The sequence below is a fragment of the Oryzias melastigma genome, linkage group LG5 (genome assembly GCF_002922805.2).
Source record: "Oryzias melastigma strain HK-1 linkage group LG5, ASM292280v2, whole genome shotgun sequence".
Taxonomy (NCBI): domain Eukaryota; kingdom Metazoa; phylum Chordata; class Actinopteri; order Beloniformes; family Adrianichthyidae; genus Oryzias; species Oryzias melastigma.
The window spans coordinates 25,004,769-25,021,864 of record NC_050516.1 but is presented as its reverse complement, the minus strand read 5'-3'; the positions used below and the strand labels follow the sequence as shown (position 1 = coordinate 25,021,864).

Below are 17,096 nucleotides of genomic sequence, written 5' to 3'. Positions count from 1 at the left end.
ATGTTTGTTTCATGCCCTTAAACCTGTTGTTTATATCCGAGGTTATAACCATTTACTCTGCAACCCTGCTGGATTATCTGCTGTTAAATTGCCGTCTGCATCTTTGCTCTGTGTGTGTGGGTGGAGGTCAGGAGCGAGTGCAAGATAGAGGAACAGATGTGTGCTGTATTGTGGCTGTGTGCATGGACGGACGGGGACCAGGTGCAGCCTTTGTCTCCCCTGCATTTAAGTCCACTCGCTCGCATTCAGCTGCCTCGTGCCACCCCTCCTTCCTACCCTCCTTGGAGGGAAGGCAGAGATGTGTGTGTCTGTGTGTGCGTATTGTAGGCTGGGGCTGCCTTGGCCTCGAGGAGGCTACAGCAGTCCCTTCTGCTCCCCTTCCTCCCTCACAGGTGACTGTTGGAGGTCCCAGCTGGCTAGCTCTTGGCCGATTAGATCCATATGGTACAGAAGGGAGGAAAAAAGCCTGCTTAATCTTTAAGTCAGTTACTGTTGTTTCGGCTTTTACTTTATGTCCATCAGTGCCTGTAATATTAAGGCTCTTTGTTTGATAGAGATAAATCTTCATTTTATTGGATGAGAATTGAAACTAAAAACATTAATTTTATCAATTAATAAAAGGCTTTAAAAAAATCTGCATATGATTAAATTCTGTTGAATGAGCATGGACTTTCTGACCATATTGGCAAAGTGAACACAGAAAATGAATATATTCACAAAATTAATCAAATAAAGATGTAGCAGTGATAGGAATTTTAAGCTAACTTGAGTTTTCCTGCCAGCTTCCAAGTTAGCCAAAATATAAAAAAAAAAAATTTGTCTTACAAGTGTTAGTCTTGGTTGAAAAGTTGGTTTACAGAAAATATCCTTTAAAAAGTCCTTAAAGTACCAGTCCAACAATATTTTACTTCTATTAAAAAATCATCCCCAGTGATCTTTTCATTATGATTATGAAGTTATAGCCATAATCAAAAAGTCTGTCGTTTTTTAAGTCATATTTTACACACAGCAGCAATAGTTAATTGGAAATACAATTCTGGGTTGTGGGTAGGACTGTTGACAAAGAATAACCCGCCCCTTCCCGCCGCTGAGAGTTGTGTTTACTCGCTTAACCGCTAGCTTATAGCCCCAAACTGGCATTAACTAACAATAACGATATTGGAACAATCCAGTCGTACAGCTTTGAGCCACAATAGCAGCGGTGTTGAACGTTCATCATGTCTCGCACATCTAATCGTGGTGGAGGGGGAGGGGAGACTTAGGCACGCTCACTTCAGTAGCTGCAACATTACTCTGAGCATTTTCAAGCATCCGGTTTTCTGATCAAATGTGATTTTAATTAAGAAATACTCAGAAATGCAGTTTTAATTGTAAATTATTTAATAAAAGTCCTCTATAATAAGAAAAAAAATACTACAATAGCATGTTAAAAATACAGTGGGTCTGTAAATGCACTAGTGTTATTGAATATTTAATTACACTACTAGTACATCCTATAACATGCCAGCTTTTCAGTTTCAGCTCTATTTTCTCTGTAACCTTTTGGTACAAATAAACATTAAATACAATTCAGCTTGATTAGAAAATACATTTTGACTTTTTGATGTTTAAAATTAATTTCTCTTCATAGTTTTTCCAAACATTTTCCATTAACTTTGACTATGGATGTGGATAGCATGAAAGATGTTTGAGGGGAACTCTTGAGGGAATATTCCTTGGGGCAAAAACTCAGTGTTTATCTTCTACAACATTCTTTCAACAGGCAGTATTTTTGCATACCATATTTGTGTGTCCGTGTATATGTGTGTGTGTGTGTGTAGGTGCTGACTTGTTACCGTGAACCCACACAGATGGATCATTGCACATGCCTTGAATTTTCTCTTTAGTCAGTGATAAATTAGCAGAGTCTGTGTTGTATCTTCTCTCACTTCATCTGTATGACAAGAGCAAGATAGCAGAGAGTAAACCAATCCAACCTCCATACCTCACAAATGAAAGCCTTTGAGAGTTTAGACTCAAATTAAAACAATCATTTGTTAAACCATAACACTGAACATATGCATTTAAACTGTGATGATTGTACAATGAAACATAGAAAGTTATCTTTCCATTATTTCAAGCACAGGCCAAACAAAGATTATTCCTTAAACATCTTTTTGTTATTCCAAACGAATATTTCTCCTTCGAAGTGGAAGCAGAGAAATTGGCGTCTTTTCTCCCAACCTTCTCTCCATCTGAGTGTCCTCCTGAATCATCACCTGCGGAGGCGGAGGCAATTAAAGCCGAATGAATGTTTTAATGCAGACGAGCGTCACCTGAAGCTGAACAAACAAGGAACACCTGTCTAGCAACAGCCATCGCCGCTGATGCATTTTACTTTCCATCCCTGCGACAACAGCTGTTATAGGAAGCGACATAAAACCAATGGGTTTACTGTATTTGTCAACAAATATATCCGTTTGAGAAGCTATGAGAATAAAGATCAACAGAGAGGTAGGAGCAATAAACAGCTGCTTATGGTCATTATAGTCTCAAATGTCTAATTTATGTAAAATGGGACATGAAGTCAGTTTTTTTTGTGGAGTTGCCTCAATTGCTAGACATTGTGTGCATGATTTGTGGTGCAGGATTTTGTGTGCGCTTTGCTTTGTAAGGGCAGGATGACAGGTGGCATTTAGACCAGACAAACACCCAGCATCCTCCTTTTAAGCCAGCGTTCACCTGAGTTAACATTAGACCACTTTGTCCTCTCTGTGTGCGTTGTGTTTGCAGCGACAGCTGCCTCCCCTGACAGCCCTGTGACTTTTTATGATAGACTCAGGTGCTTGCAAGTAAAATGAAGTCATCCAGCTATGCATGCTCTCTTAATTGACAAGCAGAGGCAATTCTCTTTGGGCTGTCAGCTATACGTGCGCACACCTGATGTCTCTTGTTTTAGCTATTAAGTCTGGCATGACTAACAACAGACCCCGCCACGTCTTAAGATCGCAGCTGCTAACTCATTTCTCACTTCATTTGAATAAAATTCAATATCGCACCATACGATGCGATACACGATACATGGCTCACCATATCAATGATATCGCGATACTGTAATAATTGGTAAAATCATCTCTAATAACTCACATTATACAAAAGAACAAAACATTTTTTAGGAAAATATATCCAATTTTTTTTTAGCTTGAACATCATCATAATAAACAACTTGTGTCTTATTTTGTTCAACATAAATAGACACTTTTGTGCTATGTCTTAGACAAGCATTGACACAAATTGAATTGATGGTTGACAAATGTAAAGTTTTAGAACCTTTTCGAACAAAAATAAAAGATCGATACTTGGCGAGAACCCATTGAGAATCAATTGCAGGGTTAAATATAGCGATACATCGCAATATCAATATTTTGGCACACTACTATATTATGTGTTTGCCATTTTGTAGTACTGTCCAACTCTACTATTCCAAAATCAAATGCACTAGAAATTTTCAAGAAGTTTTTGTCAAAAACTAGCATGCATTGATGCTCACTCCATGTCTTTTCAGGTCCCCCTTGAAAAAGAGATCTAATCTCACTGGAATTTTCTTGATAAAATAAAGGTTAAATAAAAATAATAATAATAGCGAATACAGACCACAATGCATTGCGGTCAAACAACTTGCAAAAAAAGCATGTTTAAATGTAATTTTTTAACAAACCATCTACATATTCAGCATCAGAACACAGAGGAGTCACACAAATAGGTGTTGTAAAATGTTTTGATTCGATTTTCACTTTGTGAAATCTGTGATGTCATGTCTGGTGTTTAGCATAGCGAAAGGAAAGTAGTGAGCATTGTGTCCGAATTGCTTTTAAAATCCAGGGCACTAGATAGTCCTGCACTATATACTTTTTCAGTAATTAGAAATTAGGGAGGGAATTTGGACAAAGCCACAGAGATGAGGAAAAAATTCAATTAATTTTGTGATCTGAAGTGATACAAAGAGTTTAGTTGACTTGTTAGCATCTACTTTATGCTACAGTTATCTGAATAATTGTTTGTACTGGTATGCTGTGCTAATAGACTAGATTTCTCCTATGTTTCATGAAGCTAAATAAGTCTGTTTATTATTGTTTTCCATTCTATTAGGATTTGCCTTTTAAGGTGAAATGTCGTATTTTTTTAGATACATTTTGCCTAAAACTGACTTCTACATGACTTTTTTTTCTGTTCTTTGATGCATTTTCATGGCTGCAGTGACTTATATTCCGGAAGGACTTGTAGTTTGAAAAATACGCTAGTAGAAGTTTTAGATTAGAAGCCTTTCCAAGGAAAATTGTCAGTTATATTCCAGTTAGTTTTGCTGAAAGGTGTATGCGTTTTGTGTGCATACAGACATTTACATTGTAAAGTGTTGACACCATATGCCCAGTTGATTCTGTTATTGAGACGTCATTCTAATTTCCTGGTCGTATGGACAAAGTGTGCGCGCTGAGCTTTTGGAGGTAGTTTGGATGCACGCGGCAAGCTGCTTCCTGCGGTGCGCTGGCAGGCCACGTGTGTGGTGGTGGGTACGTATGGCGATCCAAATGTCTAGATCCCTCCTTCCTGCCTCCTGTGTTGGTAAACAGGTGGAATGGTGGGAGGACAGCCACATGGCTGGGAGCAAGCTAAAGGGGATCAAGAATCAAGAGGAGTGTGTGTCAGAAGGTTGAGCTGTCGAAGAAGCAGAATAATGTTAGACGTTTGATGGATGAGTCTCAAAAGGCACTTTAAGAGTTTGCCGATGGGTAAAAAAAAAGTGAACATGGTTTTTCACGTATGTGTATATTTTTAAACTCCCTCCTCTTGGGTTTAACCCTTTGACAGCCAAAATCTTCCAGCTAAAAACCTTTATAAACTGGAACCCTACGGTCCAAGGCCATTGAGAGTTCATAGCTGTGAAAAAGATATAAAGAGTCCAATTGAAGCCAAAAGCCCTTAAACCATGAAACCACATTTTAAAAGCTGCTCTCTCCTGACCCGTGACCTCAGAGATCGCGCTTGTCTATTAATCGTCGATTCTTGAAGCAGTTAAAAAAAATAAAGAAAGTCTGATCCACTCTAAATGGAGACGGGAACCAGCCTTGGCGGACAAAGGCACCTTCTGATCCCACGTCTCCCCACTAGCACTCCTCCCATTACACTCTTTCCAAACTCCTTATCTGGTGGTCCATTCTCCATCAATAGCATATTGAGAAGTTGCGTTTAACATTCAAAAGGTTTGCAGATCTTGTTAGTAAAGCGTGAAATGGCTCGTCTCTTTCTCTCTTTTCATTCTTTGCCCCCCGCTTCATTTACTGGTGGTGGTGTGGGGGGGTCTCCACTCCCACACAATAGACTTCTTCAGCATTTCTTCTGTTATTGATCTGAATGGGTGAGAGTGAGGGGCTAAACTTTAGACATCTGGCTCTTTGATGGGGGCAGGGTGGTTGATGCCCCGAGTGTGTGCTGTATGTTTTGGAGTGGGGGTGTAACTTTTGTTTTCTCTTGCAGCTATAGTGCTAAATCTTTTGTATTAATTTAAACCACTGAGTGGGTAGTTAAGCTGCGTCTTTTCACACATATTATGGCCCTTGTGTGTTTTTTTCTTTTATTGAAATGCTTATCTTAGATGAATGAATAAAATTGTTTTGTTTTTCTTTTATTAGTGTATAACTTCTTAAAAAGTCTGTTATGTGTTAGAAAACTTTCCCACACACCCATATCTGACCCTTTCCTTCTGTCTGCAGACAGTAGAGAGAAGAAGAGCCCTGCCATGCCCGGGTCGCCTGTGGATGCTAAGACTCATTCCAGATCAGCCCCCAGCAGCAGCTCCACGATGCCACCCCTGCCCTCCGTCAACCCCAGTGGCCCTCGCCCGGCCTCATTTTCCACAACAACATGTAAGGTCTCTATGAGTTTCTTGAGTTAGTGGTCTCACCTGTTGACTTGGAAAGCAGAATCTAGTGTTTGAAATGTCAATTTGTTCCTGCTACATTTGAAAAACTTCTTAAGTCCCAACTTTGACTTGGTTTTAGGTCGAAAAAGCATCTGAAAATATTTGAAGTCTCTTGATCAATTTTGAAAGTGTTCCCAGTGGTCTTTTAAAAATAATTATGCAGTTTTCTTTTGTCAAAATCAAAAAACATGTTTTCTAGGATATATAGTTCTCCAGTTCATTAGAAATTTGTCTCCGGTCGTGGGCGGGACTTTTAAATTAAGCCCACCATCTTCCCATCTTCCATCTGTATACCCCCAAGCTAACATTAGCCGGGCAACAAAAATTGCGAGCAATGTTGGAGGTATCTACCCGTTAGAGCTGTATCTAGTATTGAAGCACTGAGATACTCGCGATCTGCTCACGAAAACTCGAGGGAAAATATCTGTAATGTTCAAGAATGCTAATTTGCGATCTTTATACATTTATTAGATTGTAGTAAAATATTTTTAGGGAACGATGTATTTATTTCTCTGAAGCGCAGAATAATGTTGGATTTTAAGTTTATGCACTAAAACAAAGCTGAATGAGCACTTTCACCTGAAGTAAACAAATCTTCAAAATAAAATGTTAGTGAAGCTTCCTGTTTTCAAAGTAAAACTAGCGAGTGCTTTTTTTCCATTCAAAAATGAGACTGAACTTTTGCTCACTGACAGAAATTCTGAATAAAACTAATTTAACACCGAAGCTTTTGCTCCAGTGTTTACATTTTTTTGGTTATGGTAACTCTTCAACAATTGACGCAATTAGCGTAATTCCAGCGGAGAAACGCAGCCTCGCGCTGATATGCAGCGGTGAAAAGCTGAAGGCGGATCTAATCAACGTGAATCACCTGAAGACAAAGACATACTTGGATCTATTTGTCTACAAGTGGATGGAGCGGAGCAAGGAGCTTTTGGCTTGCCGTACTAGCTTGTTCGTCACAGCAACAAGCTTTTTCCAACATTTCTTCATCTGCTCATGATTCACAACAATTTCAATAAAGAAATATTCAAGAAATACACAAGAAATGTAATTTTAAGCTCAATTTTCTTCACATTTTTCCTCCATCATGAGAAAAATGCTACAAGAACATGTAGAAAAACACCATTTCATCCTATTTTCTTCCTTTCTTCTGTCGTTCCTCTCCAGTGACCAACGGGAACCATCATTCCCCGCCAACCCTGAACGCAGTGCCGTCTCCGCCACAGCGCTACAGCAACGGACCTTCCTCCTCTTCGTCGTCTTCGCTGGCGAACCAGCAGCTGCCGGCCACCTGTGGGGCTCGCCAGCTGAGCAAGCTGAAGCGCTTCCTGACAACGCTGCAGCAGTTTGGCAACGACATTTCCCCTGAGATTGGAGACAGCGTCAGAAGCCTCGTGTTGGCCCTTGTGGTAAATTCTTTGTTTCGAATATTATTGTTGTTAGTATTATTATTATTTATTTATAGCTTTTGTAATATTTGCTTTTTTTTTCTCCAGAATTCCACAGTAACCATTGAGGAGTTTCATTCGCGGCTTCAGGAGGCCACCAACTTTCCCTTAAGGCCTTTTGTTATTCCTTTTCTCAAGGTAACTATGAGAGCAAAAAACTTTTTAACACTTTCTTCTATAAAAAAAAGAAAAAAAAGGTGATTTCTGAATGATCTAAATTAGTTTTAATAGGTAAAAGTATTAAATTTAGCAATCGGTGAGGAGGCTTTTGGTTAACTTTGATAACTGAAAAGATCCGTCAGCTCTCCAACCTACCCATCATGCCTTTTGTTTTAAGTTGACAAGCAGCAGATGAGTGTGTGTTAAGCAGCCTCTCGAGGCCCTTTTGTATCCAGAGGGGAGCCTGCAACAGGATACTTTTTAGGAGTTCCCGTCTGTAAAGCAGCCCATAAATTCTGGGTTTGTGGTACGGCTGTACATCAAGCGCTCCGAATCAGTTTTTCCACACTTGCCTGTTCCCCCACCTTGGGCGCCCCTTCATCTGCCTGTCTGTCAGAAGGCTGGGACAAAACTCCTCTATTCACCCGCTTGCTGCTAATTTATTACAAGGAATCGGTCCCTCCCTCCCCGACTTAATTCCAGCTGTTCGAGAGGAAGAGTTTGGACGAATCCTGAGCACGAGTGGAAAGGAACAAGATGGAAAATTGGGAACACGGAAGTGTGAAACATGCCTGTAAAGCGTTCCCTGCTCCTTTTTATGATCTTAACCGTGCCACATGGAGCTGCTGTCCTCTTTGCAGTTGCCGGTATAGAATCCGCCCCGCTGAACCCCGTGGAGCCCTGCCTTCAACCAACACGTGTCGGCATGCAGGGCCCCTCGAGAAAATAACGGGGCATGGGGGAGATGTGTCGCTTCTCCTTTTATAAAGAGAGAATATCATTTTGAGTTTAGCTTATTATGGAAGCCGTCAGATTCAAGTAGGGGAAAAAAGTGGTTTTATTGAAGCTTTGAATGATGGTTAGATGTACTCTGCAGTGGGACAAGGTCAGCCGTAAAACGAGGAGTGTATGGTTATTTATTTGGTTGCTCAAGAAGAAGGAGCAGAAGGAGTGAGGAAGCGGTGTAATTAGAAACACACTGGAGTCTGTTCCTAATTAGGGAAGCACAAGGAACAAAAGTGAGAGGGAAAGAGCTGGAGGGCACGCTCGGATAACCATGGATTTGTTTTATGGATATACATTAGATGGAAGGGTGGGAGACGTGGAGCTTGTTTATCATTTATCCTGTCCTGTTTCTAAAGCCACTGTACCATCTCGCATGCCTTTGTCGTGACCAAATGATTGTGCTCAGCACTGCAGAGGGGGGGATATGGAAACCAACTGCAGTGGCAGCTTTGCCGTTTTCGTTTAAATTGGAGAAGCCGCAGCCAGCGTGGAGGAGGCCGCAGAGCGACTCCCAGCTTTCGCAGACAGTCGGTGTGAAGGCATGCAGGCTTTCGCTGGATCGTGATAGAGCGGTTGTTTGGGCTAGAAACCTTTCGAATTGAAAGCTCTCAAATATATATATATGTATATTTTCTTCCTTGCTAGGCGAACCTCCCCCTGCTGCAGAGGGAGCTGCTCCACTGTGCACGGGCAGCCAAGCAGACCCCTGCGCAGTACCTGTCCCAGCACGAGCACCTCCTGCTCAGCACAACCCTGGCCTCCTCCCCCGACTCGTCTGAGCTGCTGATGGAGCCTCCGGAGACGGCGACCAAGAGACACAGCCCCAGCAGGTGAGATTTGCACAGCAGGAGGAGGTTGCCGGAAAATAGGAAACAGTAATAGAATAGAATAGCAATACTTTATTCATCCCAGGCTGGGAAATTACTAGAAAGTAGTAAAATGATTTGTCCATGCAGCAGGTAAGTCTTCTTACCTGTAGAAATGGAGCTTTAAAAGTCTGTCTGTCTGTTGGTCCTTGCCACATTTGTGTTTAAAATAAACTCCAGAAATTATAGTCAGTGCTGCCCCCTACAGGTTGAAGTGAGGTATTACAGTTGAATTTTGTGATTGGTCAACTGGTGTAAGTTCAACGTCATTTCAGAAGTTTCATGTCATCATGCTATGTAGCCCCGCCCATTCTGTAACGGTCGGTCGTTATCGTGTTAGCTTTAGCAGGACTTGTATTGCCTTTGGTTGTCAAAAATCTACTGGTTTGAATAACTTTCCAGAGGACTTGGAGGTTAGGCAGTTTAAGCGTCACCGGCGATGCCTCAAGTGTTAAAGGGTTAATGTGCACTGTTGCTGTTTAAAAAAATAATAATATTTTATATAAAAAAAAAAAGCTTGGAGAAGTTAAATCAAATTTGGTAAAATATCTTAAAACAATTAAAACAACAACAACAAACAGACTGCTCAAATAGTCATGTGACTTACCAGATGAATCAAGTCTCATTTTTCTGCTCAGGCCCAAAGAGAACGGCTTCCACGAGCGCCCGCCCATTGCCCTGGAGCCTGCAGCAAAGCGGATTTGCACCATCAGCCCCGCTCCCCGACACAGCCCGGCCCACCCGCTGCCCCTAACGGCCCAGCTTCACCCCACCCCGCCGCCCCTGCAGCACTACACCCTGGACGACATCGCCGCGCCGCACATCCTGCACCGCGAGCACAGCCAGCGGGTGCTGGAGATCCGCGAGCTGAAGGACAGGCCCCGCCTCCCAGGTGCGTGATGAGCCGAGTTATTCACGTTTCTCTATGAGATGAAAGCTGCGCGGCAGACGGAGCTTTTCCAAATTGGTCTGAAAGCATGTTCTGAGCGTGGGTAATGGGTGGTCTGTGTGTTTGTGTACTCAGACTCCATGTACCTCTGGAGTCCAGATATGTGTATAAACAGAGCCATACTGTCCAGGCAGGGAGGGTTGCTTCTACTCTGGTGTGGATCTGCTCTCCATTTGGTGCTTGTCAGCACTCAGTGGAAACAGCAGTAGCTCACAGACACACACAGGCACGCACACCTTGATGTGCTCGCGGTAGAGGTGCTGCGTTTACGAGCCCTCAGCCCCTTGTCTGACAGCCTCCCGCCCGCCTGCCGCCACTTAACTCACACACACACACACACACACACATCAGTCCACGCTTTGAACTGATGAACACTGATGAGAAGCAGAAGTTATGAAGATGTAAAGCTCCAATCCCCTCTTGTTTGCTTTCCAGCCCAGATAGAAGGAAAAGCGACTATTTTTCCCACGTTTGTGGACATGAATCCAGATGTTTGTGACCTCTGCATGAGCGCTCCCCAGAGAGCGCGTGCGCTATTATTTCTGTCCAGTGTGTGTGATTAGACGCTGCTTAAGTCATGTGGTGATTGAAATCAGATAGTTGTGCGCTAACGCTCTACAGTGAGTGTCAGGCTGACTGCTTTGTGTTTAGAAATGGAGCCACTCTACTCAGCCTGAGTGTCTCCCTGCTGGAATGCTGGGAGCTCCAGAAGGGGAGGCGCTGTGGGAGAAATTTGGGGAGTGTGTGTGTGTGTGTGAGGTTGACAGCTGACTTCCAGATGTGTGCAGGCTCCGAGCTATGGTAGTCTGTTTTGCATCAAAGCTCTCTGTTTTTCTTTTTTTACTCCACTTTTGTTATTCGTAGCCCCCCCACCTTCACCTCCACTCTTTTCTTTCATACGACTTCTCATCATTCCTACCATTTGTTGACTTTGTATGCCCGTTTGACTCAAATATTCTCCCAGAAATGACAAAAAAGGCACTTTTTTCTGATTTTTAAACACAGCCCAGCTATCTTTCTCTCTCAGCCTCTGCGGCTTCTCTTGGATTCAGAGGAATGTTAATGACAGCGGCCTGCGGTCTGTCCTGTGTGTTTTAATCAGGCTCTAACGGTGGCTACCGTGAGGAGCCGGTGGACCACAGACTGACAGACAGGGAGTGGGCTGATGAATGGAGACATCTGGACCATGTAAGTTCTGCAGACAGGCACCACGATGGTTGATATGGAAACCGTATCGTTTGTTCTAGTGGATCCTGAGTGGGTCAAACTTTTGAAGGGTTTCATCCACTCAGAAATGCATGGTCTTGGTTCATTTTATAACACTTTAAAATCTGTTTCACAACTTCTTTTGTTATATTTATGAGGAAAAACTCCTAGATAGAAACGTTTACATCCGAAATCCAAATAGAAGAATAGCACAGATGTGATAACCTAAACATGTTTACCATCATTTCTGATTAGTTCATATCCTCCTGACTTCCAGTAATGCAAATTCGCCAACTTTTTCTTGTGAGGTCCACGTAACAGTTTTCTTGTCTGATGTGGGGTCAGGTCAGTTTTTAGGCAAGCAGAAAAAGTGTAACAATCACAAGGTGTGTAGAAACGTAAACATTTATGCATTTTTTAGAGTACCACACATAACAAAATGTTATATAATTCCGTTTCTGTAATCTTCACAGAAAAAAATATTACTAAAACATTTAAAAACTAGAAAAGTTGCATCAACTGCGATAATGCTAGTGTGAATACTTTTTGCTGAAAGCAGTCGCTGAAGATGCTGAAGCTTTTTGCTGAAAATGGAGATACAATTTACTTGAATTGCTGAAGGGATTTTCTAAAAAATGCAAAAGCTAGTTACAAAATGTGAAATGAATTAATTGTAGTTAAATTGCTTAAACAACTCTAATACATGCCAATTTAGCAATAAAATGTTGCTTAAATATGAGCTAAACTCAAAATGATCCTAAAATATCTTAGTTAATGCCAAATGAGCCAAAAAACTAGATTGTTGCTTAAATCCTAGCTAAACTTCAAAATAGCCTAAAATTCCTCAGTAAACTAAATAAGCAAAAGCGTTAGCCAGTTGCTAAAATATTAGCTTAACTCTAAATTAGCATAAAAAACCTCAATAGATGCCAAATTAGCAAAAAAAGCTAGCACATTGCTAAAAATACTAGCTAAACTCCAAAATTTGATTCCTATTGTGTACCAAGATAATGCATGTAAATTGAGAAGAAAAAATACATTTTGGTCTTTCTGTCTCCTTTAATTTTCAATAAGGACTTGTATATTATGTAATTTATTAAATACATCAATAAATACATTTCACAGAAACAGTCCGCTTTAATGTTGCACCAATTCTTATAAAAAATCAAAAAAAGATCAGATTGAGTCAAGGACCTAAAATGTATATTTTTTATCTGTAGGTGCTGAACTGTATAGTGGACATGGTGGAAAAGACACGGCGGTCAGTGAGCGTGCTCAGACGATGCCAGGAGGCGGATCGGGAGGAGCTGAACTACTGGAGGCGCCGCTCAAACGAGCAGGAGGACCCTCGCAAAGGAGGATCGGGCTCTGCCCCCTTCTCCAAGACGCACAGCCCCCACTCTGCAGAATCTGGTACATCACTTTTAGATCGGGGGGTGTTATTGTTGTCCAAGAAGTTACTTTTCAGTCTTTCCATGATTATAGAAATCAGCTGATAAAATCTGTTTTTTTTTATGTTGCCTCATCTTTTATCCAATTCTTATAGAAGAAAGATCTTAATCCAGAATCAAGTTTGAAAAGTGAGAGAGCATGGCATGCTCATTTGATCCACACTCACTGCACCATCTAGTGGTCGTCATAGGAACTGCAGCCTGAGTCACATGTCAGCGTGTCGGCGAGCCCATTGGCAGTCGGTCCCCATTCTGCCGTGTACTGGCAGTGTTCTCTCCGAGCGCCAGCCTCGCCATCCTCCTGCTGCTCCCCAGTTACAGACAGGTGCGAGGACTGGCCCCCGCCATATCGGCCACAGAAGGGCCGTCCTGCCGTCCTGCAGGTTCAGAGAGCCAGAGCTGGCGAACTCGCCAGCGTACCATCTGGGCCCCCAGCCGGAAAGCTTGCCTGCTTTTCCTGTGCTCGGACCACACTGGCGAGGGTGGATGGAGGCTTGTTGGAAGACGCAAAATGAAGAGGGGGGGGGACGCAGTTAATGTTGGAGCTTTAACGCAACACACGAGTGACCAAAAATCCAGGGAAAGCAGTTTTAGGGAATGTTGACACAGCTTGTTGGTGTGCGGTTCTCTCCAAGCCAAACACATTCCTTTCTAAAGCTGTTAGATCTCAGTTCAGGCCAAAACTCTGACGACCAACAATTACGCCGCATGTGTGGCTGAGATCTACGGTGGCAAAAAACTTTAACTCCTTCCGCCGATTGGTTACTTACACAAAGAGTGTAGATTTACTTGCAGTTTAGTGTACTTATCTGCCGTGTTTTTGTCTTTCCCGCAGACTCGCAGAGAGATTTTGCCCCGCGGCCCGGCTCAGCCTACGTTACAGATGAGATCTGGAGGAAAGCTGGTAAGGACGCCGTCAAAATCAGATTATCGTCAAACCTCTAGGTTTGAAAGCGGCCAGGCAGAGCTCGCCCGGTCAGATAAGAGTCTTTAAATGTCTTCTCGTGTGCAGAGGAAGCGGTGAACGAGGTTAAACGTCAAGCCATGGACGAGGTCCAGAAGGCCGTGGCTGAGGCTGAGCAGAAGGCCTTTGAGATGATCGCCGCCGAGAGGGCGAAGATGGAGAAGACTCTCGCCGAGGAAAAGCGGAAGGCGCAAGAGGACGCCATCATGGTCATCAACGAGCAAGAAGATTCCAGCGAGGTGAGGCAGAGATGGTCAGATAAACTGTTTGGAAAGTTTCTATCAGAAGGAAGATGTAAAATGGAAACGATTCCACAAATTGAAGAGAGAAAAAGTAGATTCTGAAGGAAGCTTCAGATGCAGAATCAGTGAGGGCTATGCTAACGTGAAAGTTTACAAAAGTCTAGTTTTTCTCACCAGAGTTGTTAATTAATGTTTGTTCAGACAAAGGTGGAAATTTAGCTTCTCAAGGGAAATTAAACGGAACCCAGTTATATTTTAATCATAATGGTGGAGTTTTTAGCCAAAAACACAAAGAAATTGTCGTATTCTAGGGCATAGTTTCTGCAGAGCGGCAGGAGTTTGTATTTTCTCCTTCATAAATGCAATTTTTTCCAACTGCATTTTTTAGTTTGCTCTTGATTCAGAACAATTTGAATAAGAAAATACTCAGAAATATTATTTCACTCCTAATTTACTCTCTTTTTGTCCTCCACCATGAGAAAAATGCCACAAGAACATGTTAAAAACACCAAAAACAGGATTTTTATCGGAGTGGCTCTTTAAAGGGTGACCAAACCTAATTCAACTTTTTTTGCCTGTTGACCTCTATAACTAGGCCTTTAAAAGTCCCAATTGTTGGACATTTTATAATTAACTTGTATTCTAGAAATATTGGTCTAAAACCATCACGTGTGCTGCCCCCTACAGGTTGAATCGATGTGTTACAGTTGAATTTCGTGATTGGTCAAACCGTTTAAGTCCCTCGTCATGATCTGCAGCTCCAGTAATGATAACAGTCCTGTTCCCACCCTCCTCACTAGATTTTCAGATTTCAGCTGTGGGTGGAGGCAGCCTCCAACTTCTCTGTTTGGGTACCCTTTAAGATGACGGAAATATGACTTTCTACACATCAGAATGCAACTTTTTCATTCAACTATAAAAATATTCGTAAGAATATTTCAAGAAATATTCTAAATTAAACATGAATAAATTAGATTCTTACAGAACATCAAAGAGCTACCAATTAATTTTCCATTACAGGACAAGTACACGTCCAAAATCAGATGACTTGTTAAAAAAGTTTATAGCATAACATGGTCAGGGATTAATAAAGTTTACTGCTTTATACTTTGTTTTAAGCAACTTTTTTATGACAGTCATATTTATGAGATTCAGTGACGTGTCAGTACTTATGTACGAGTGCAAATATGTATGTTTTTCTTAATTTCTTACTATTTTCTCAAATTAATTTGATTTATTTATGTTTTTTTTCCTTTGTTTTTTGGAAATAGCTTTAAATAAATCAACCAGCAGAATTTCTAAAGAAGCGTTCCCTTTTTCTATAAACAGAACCCAAACTCTTCCTTCCTTCATGAATAAAACTAACAAAAAATTCAAATTAAAAGCATGTTTTTTTAGTATGAATTGATGACTCAGGATGATGAAAAATTGACATTTTTTCTTTTTTTTCCCTCAGTGTTGCTGGAATTGTGGCCGCAAAGCCAGCGAGACGTGCAGCGGCTGCAACGCCGCCCGCTACTGCGGGTCCTTCTGCCAGCACAAAGACTGGGAAAGACATCACCTCATCTGCAGCCCGGGACTTCAAGCCCAGCCCAAACCCGTCTCCGCCATCACCGCAAACAGGGCAGCTGCCATGGCGACGGCGGCAGCTCCCGGAATGTGTCCCGTCGGCGGGCCCAAAGCCTCCGACAGTGCGCCTCCCGCCTCCAGCCCCGCCGGAGAGAACAATCCCGCCGCTTCCCGCTCCTCCACCCCCTCCACCCCCGCATCCGTCCCCGAGACCAACGGACACTAGGAGGCGGAGCGCTCCACCTATTCTCTTTGTTCACGGACGGAGCTGAAAAAAGCGCCAAGGAGGAAACCATTTGCGGGCTAAGTTAAGATAACAGACTTTTCATCGTATTCCTTGGCAAACAAATAAGTACAGATTACAGATGACTGTTTTGAGTCATGCGTCAACAGGGATTTGGCTTTGGCAGAAAACAAAGTCTCAGTTTGCACACGTCCACGGCACGAACAGATCTCCGTGACAGATGGGAAAGTGCTTCTAAACATCCAAAACCCGAAAATGTTTGATCTGCGAGAGCTGGGAAGAAAAATCAAGACCGATCCCAGTTTATTTGTGGGGAGAAAAAAAACAAAAAACGAAGGCATCAAACTCCTCCGGTCGCCACCCACGGAGACAGATCTTCAACTTTTTCTGTGGAATAAGGGAGTCTGGTGTTGGTAAATGTAAAAAAAAGGATACCAACACCGGCCCCAAAGAGTCTTCGTCGTGCAAAAATGTAGATGTGAAGTTGTGAAAAGCGTCTTTTTCGTTTTCAGAGCAATATTTAAATTCAGTGTTTGTCACACCAAAGTTTTCAATCATTAAAGACGTCTTCAGCATCTGTCTTTGTGAAGAAGAGTTTGACTTTGTTGCTATCAAGTGTCATTTCCGATAATCATCACTTCAGCCCAAGATCGATGGATGAACGTAAATGCATCAACAGTTCGTCAGGGTCCCATAACAAAAATAAAAATCGTTTTTGGGTTTGTTGAAATCTGTTTTACTGCAAATGATCCAGGGGGAGAGTTTAGTGAAAGGTAGGGAGCCAGGACTCTGTCTCACAGAGAATCTCAGGAGCTAAGCTGTATTTGTATGTACAGATCTTTGTTTTTTTTTGTTTTTTTTTTTGTTTTTTTTTTTTTATTGTTTTGTCACAGCTAAAAAGTTTTAGTGAGGAACTTGGATTTATTGTACTCTGCTGTTGCAACTCAGAACTTCTGTGTTGTAAGAAGACTTTGTAAAAAAACAAAAACAAAACAACAAATATTATGAGAGAATACCTTTATTTTGTGAGCCACGTTTTTCTCCTTCATCCTTTAGACATGTTCTTTTGTTCCGAGGCATAGCTTTGTATGAAAAACATATCTTAACATGAAGTATGAAATAAAGAAGTTAAATGACTTCAAGAACTGTGTCTGTGTGATAAACCCTAATTTTCCACATTTATGGAACAAAAATGAAAAGTTGGGATTCAATTTAAAAAGATTTAGCTGCATTTTAGCTTGGTTAGATTG

At 41.8% G+C, this 17,096-nt stretch overlaps 1 protein-coding gene across 7 annotated transcripts in view; it reads left to right on the top strand.

Annotated features, from left to right (window-relative positions):
• Nucleotides 1-16,988, top strand: part of cbfa2t2 (CBFA2/RUNX1 partner transcriptional co-repressor 2) — a 60,824-nt gene extending 43,836 nt beyond the window's left edge. For 6 of the 7 annotated variants that reach the window (XM_024269490.2, XM_024269486.2, XM_024269492.2 and 3 more), the window contains exons 2-11: nucleotides 5,751-5,903; nucleotides 7,130-7,371; nucleotides 7,459-7,548; nucleotides 9,001-9,185; nucleotides 9,860-10,113; nucleotides 11,273-11,358; nucleotides 12,597-12,789; nucleotides 13,663-13,731; nucleotides 13,840-14,030; nucleotides 15,490-16,988. In XM_024269490.2, coding sequence (XP_024125258.1) covers nucleotides 5,777-5,903; nucleotides 7,130-7,371; nucleotides 7,459-7,548; nucleotides 9,001-9,185; nucleotides 9,860-10,113; nucleotides 11,273-11,358; nucleotides 12,597-12,789; nucleotides 13,663-13,731; nucleotides 13,840-14,030; nucleotides 15,490-15,828 — 1,776 coding nt within the window. In that variant the 5' untranslated portion in view covers nucleotides 5,751-5,776 and the 3' untranslated portion in view covers nucleotides 15,829-16,988. Of the gene's footprint in view, nucleotides 1-2,352; nucleotides 2,494-5,750; nucleotides 5,904-7,129; nucleotides 7,372-7,458; nucleotides 7,549-9,000; nucleotides 9,186-9,859; nucleotides 10,114-11,272; nucleotides 11,359-12,596; nucleotides 12,790-13,662; nucleotides 13,732-13,839; nucleotides 14,031-15,489 lie in introns of those variants that run through there. The other variant, XM_036212001.1, reaches the window with a different exon arrangement.
• The last annotated feature ends 108 nt before the right edge of the window (nucleotides 16,989-17,096 follow it).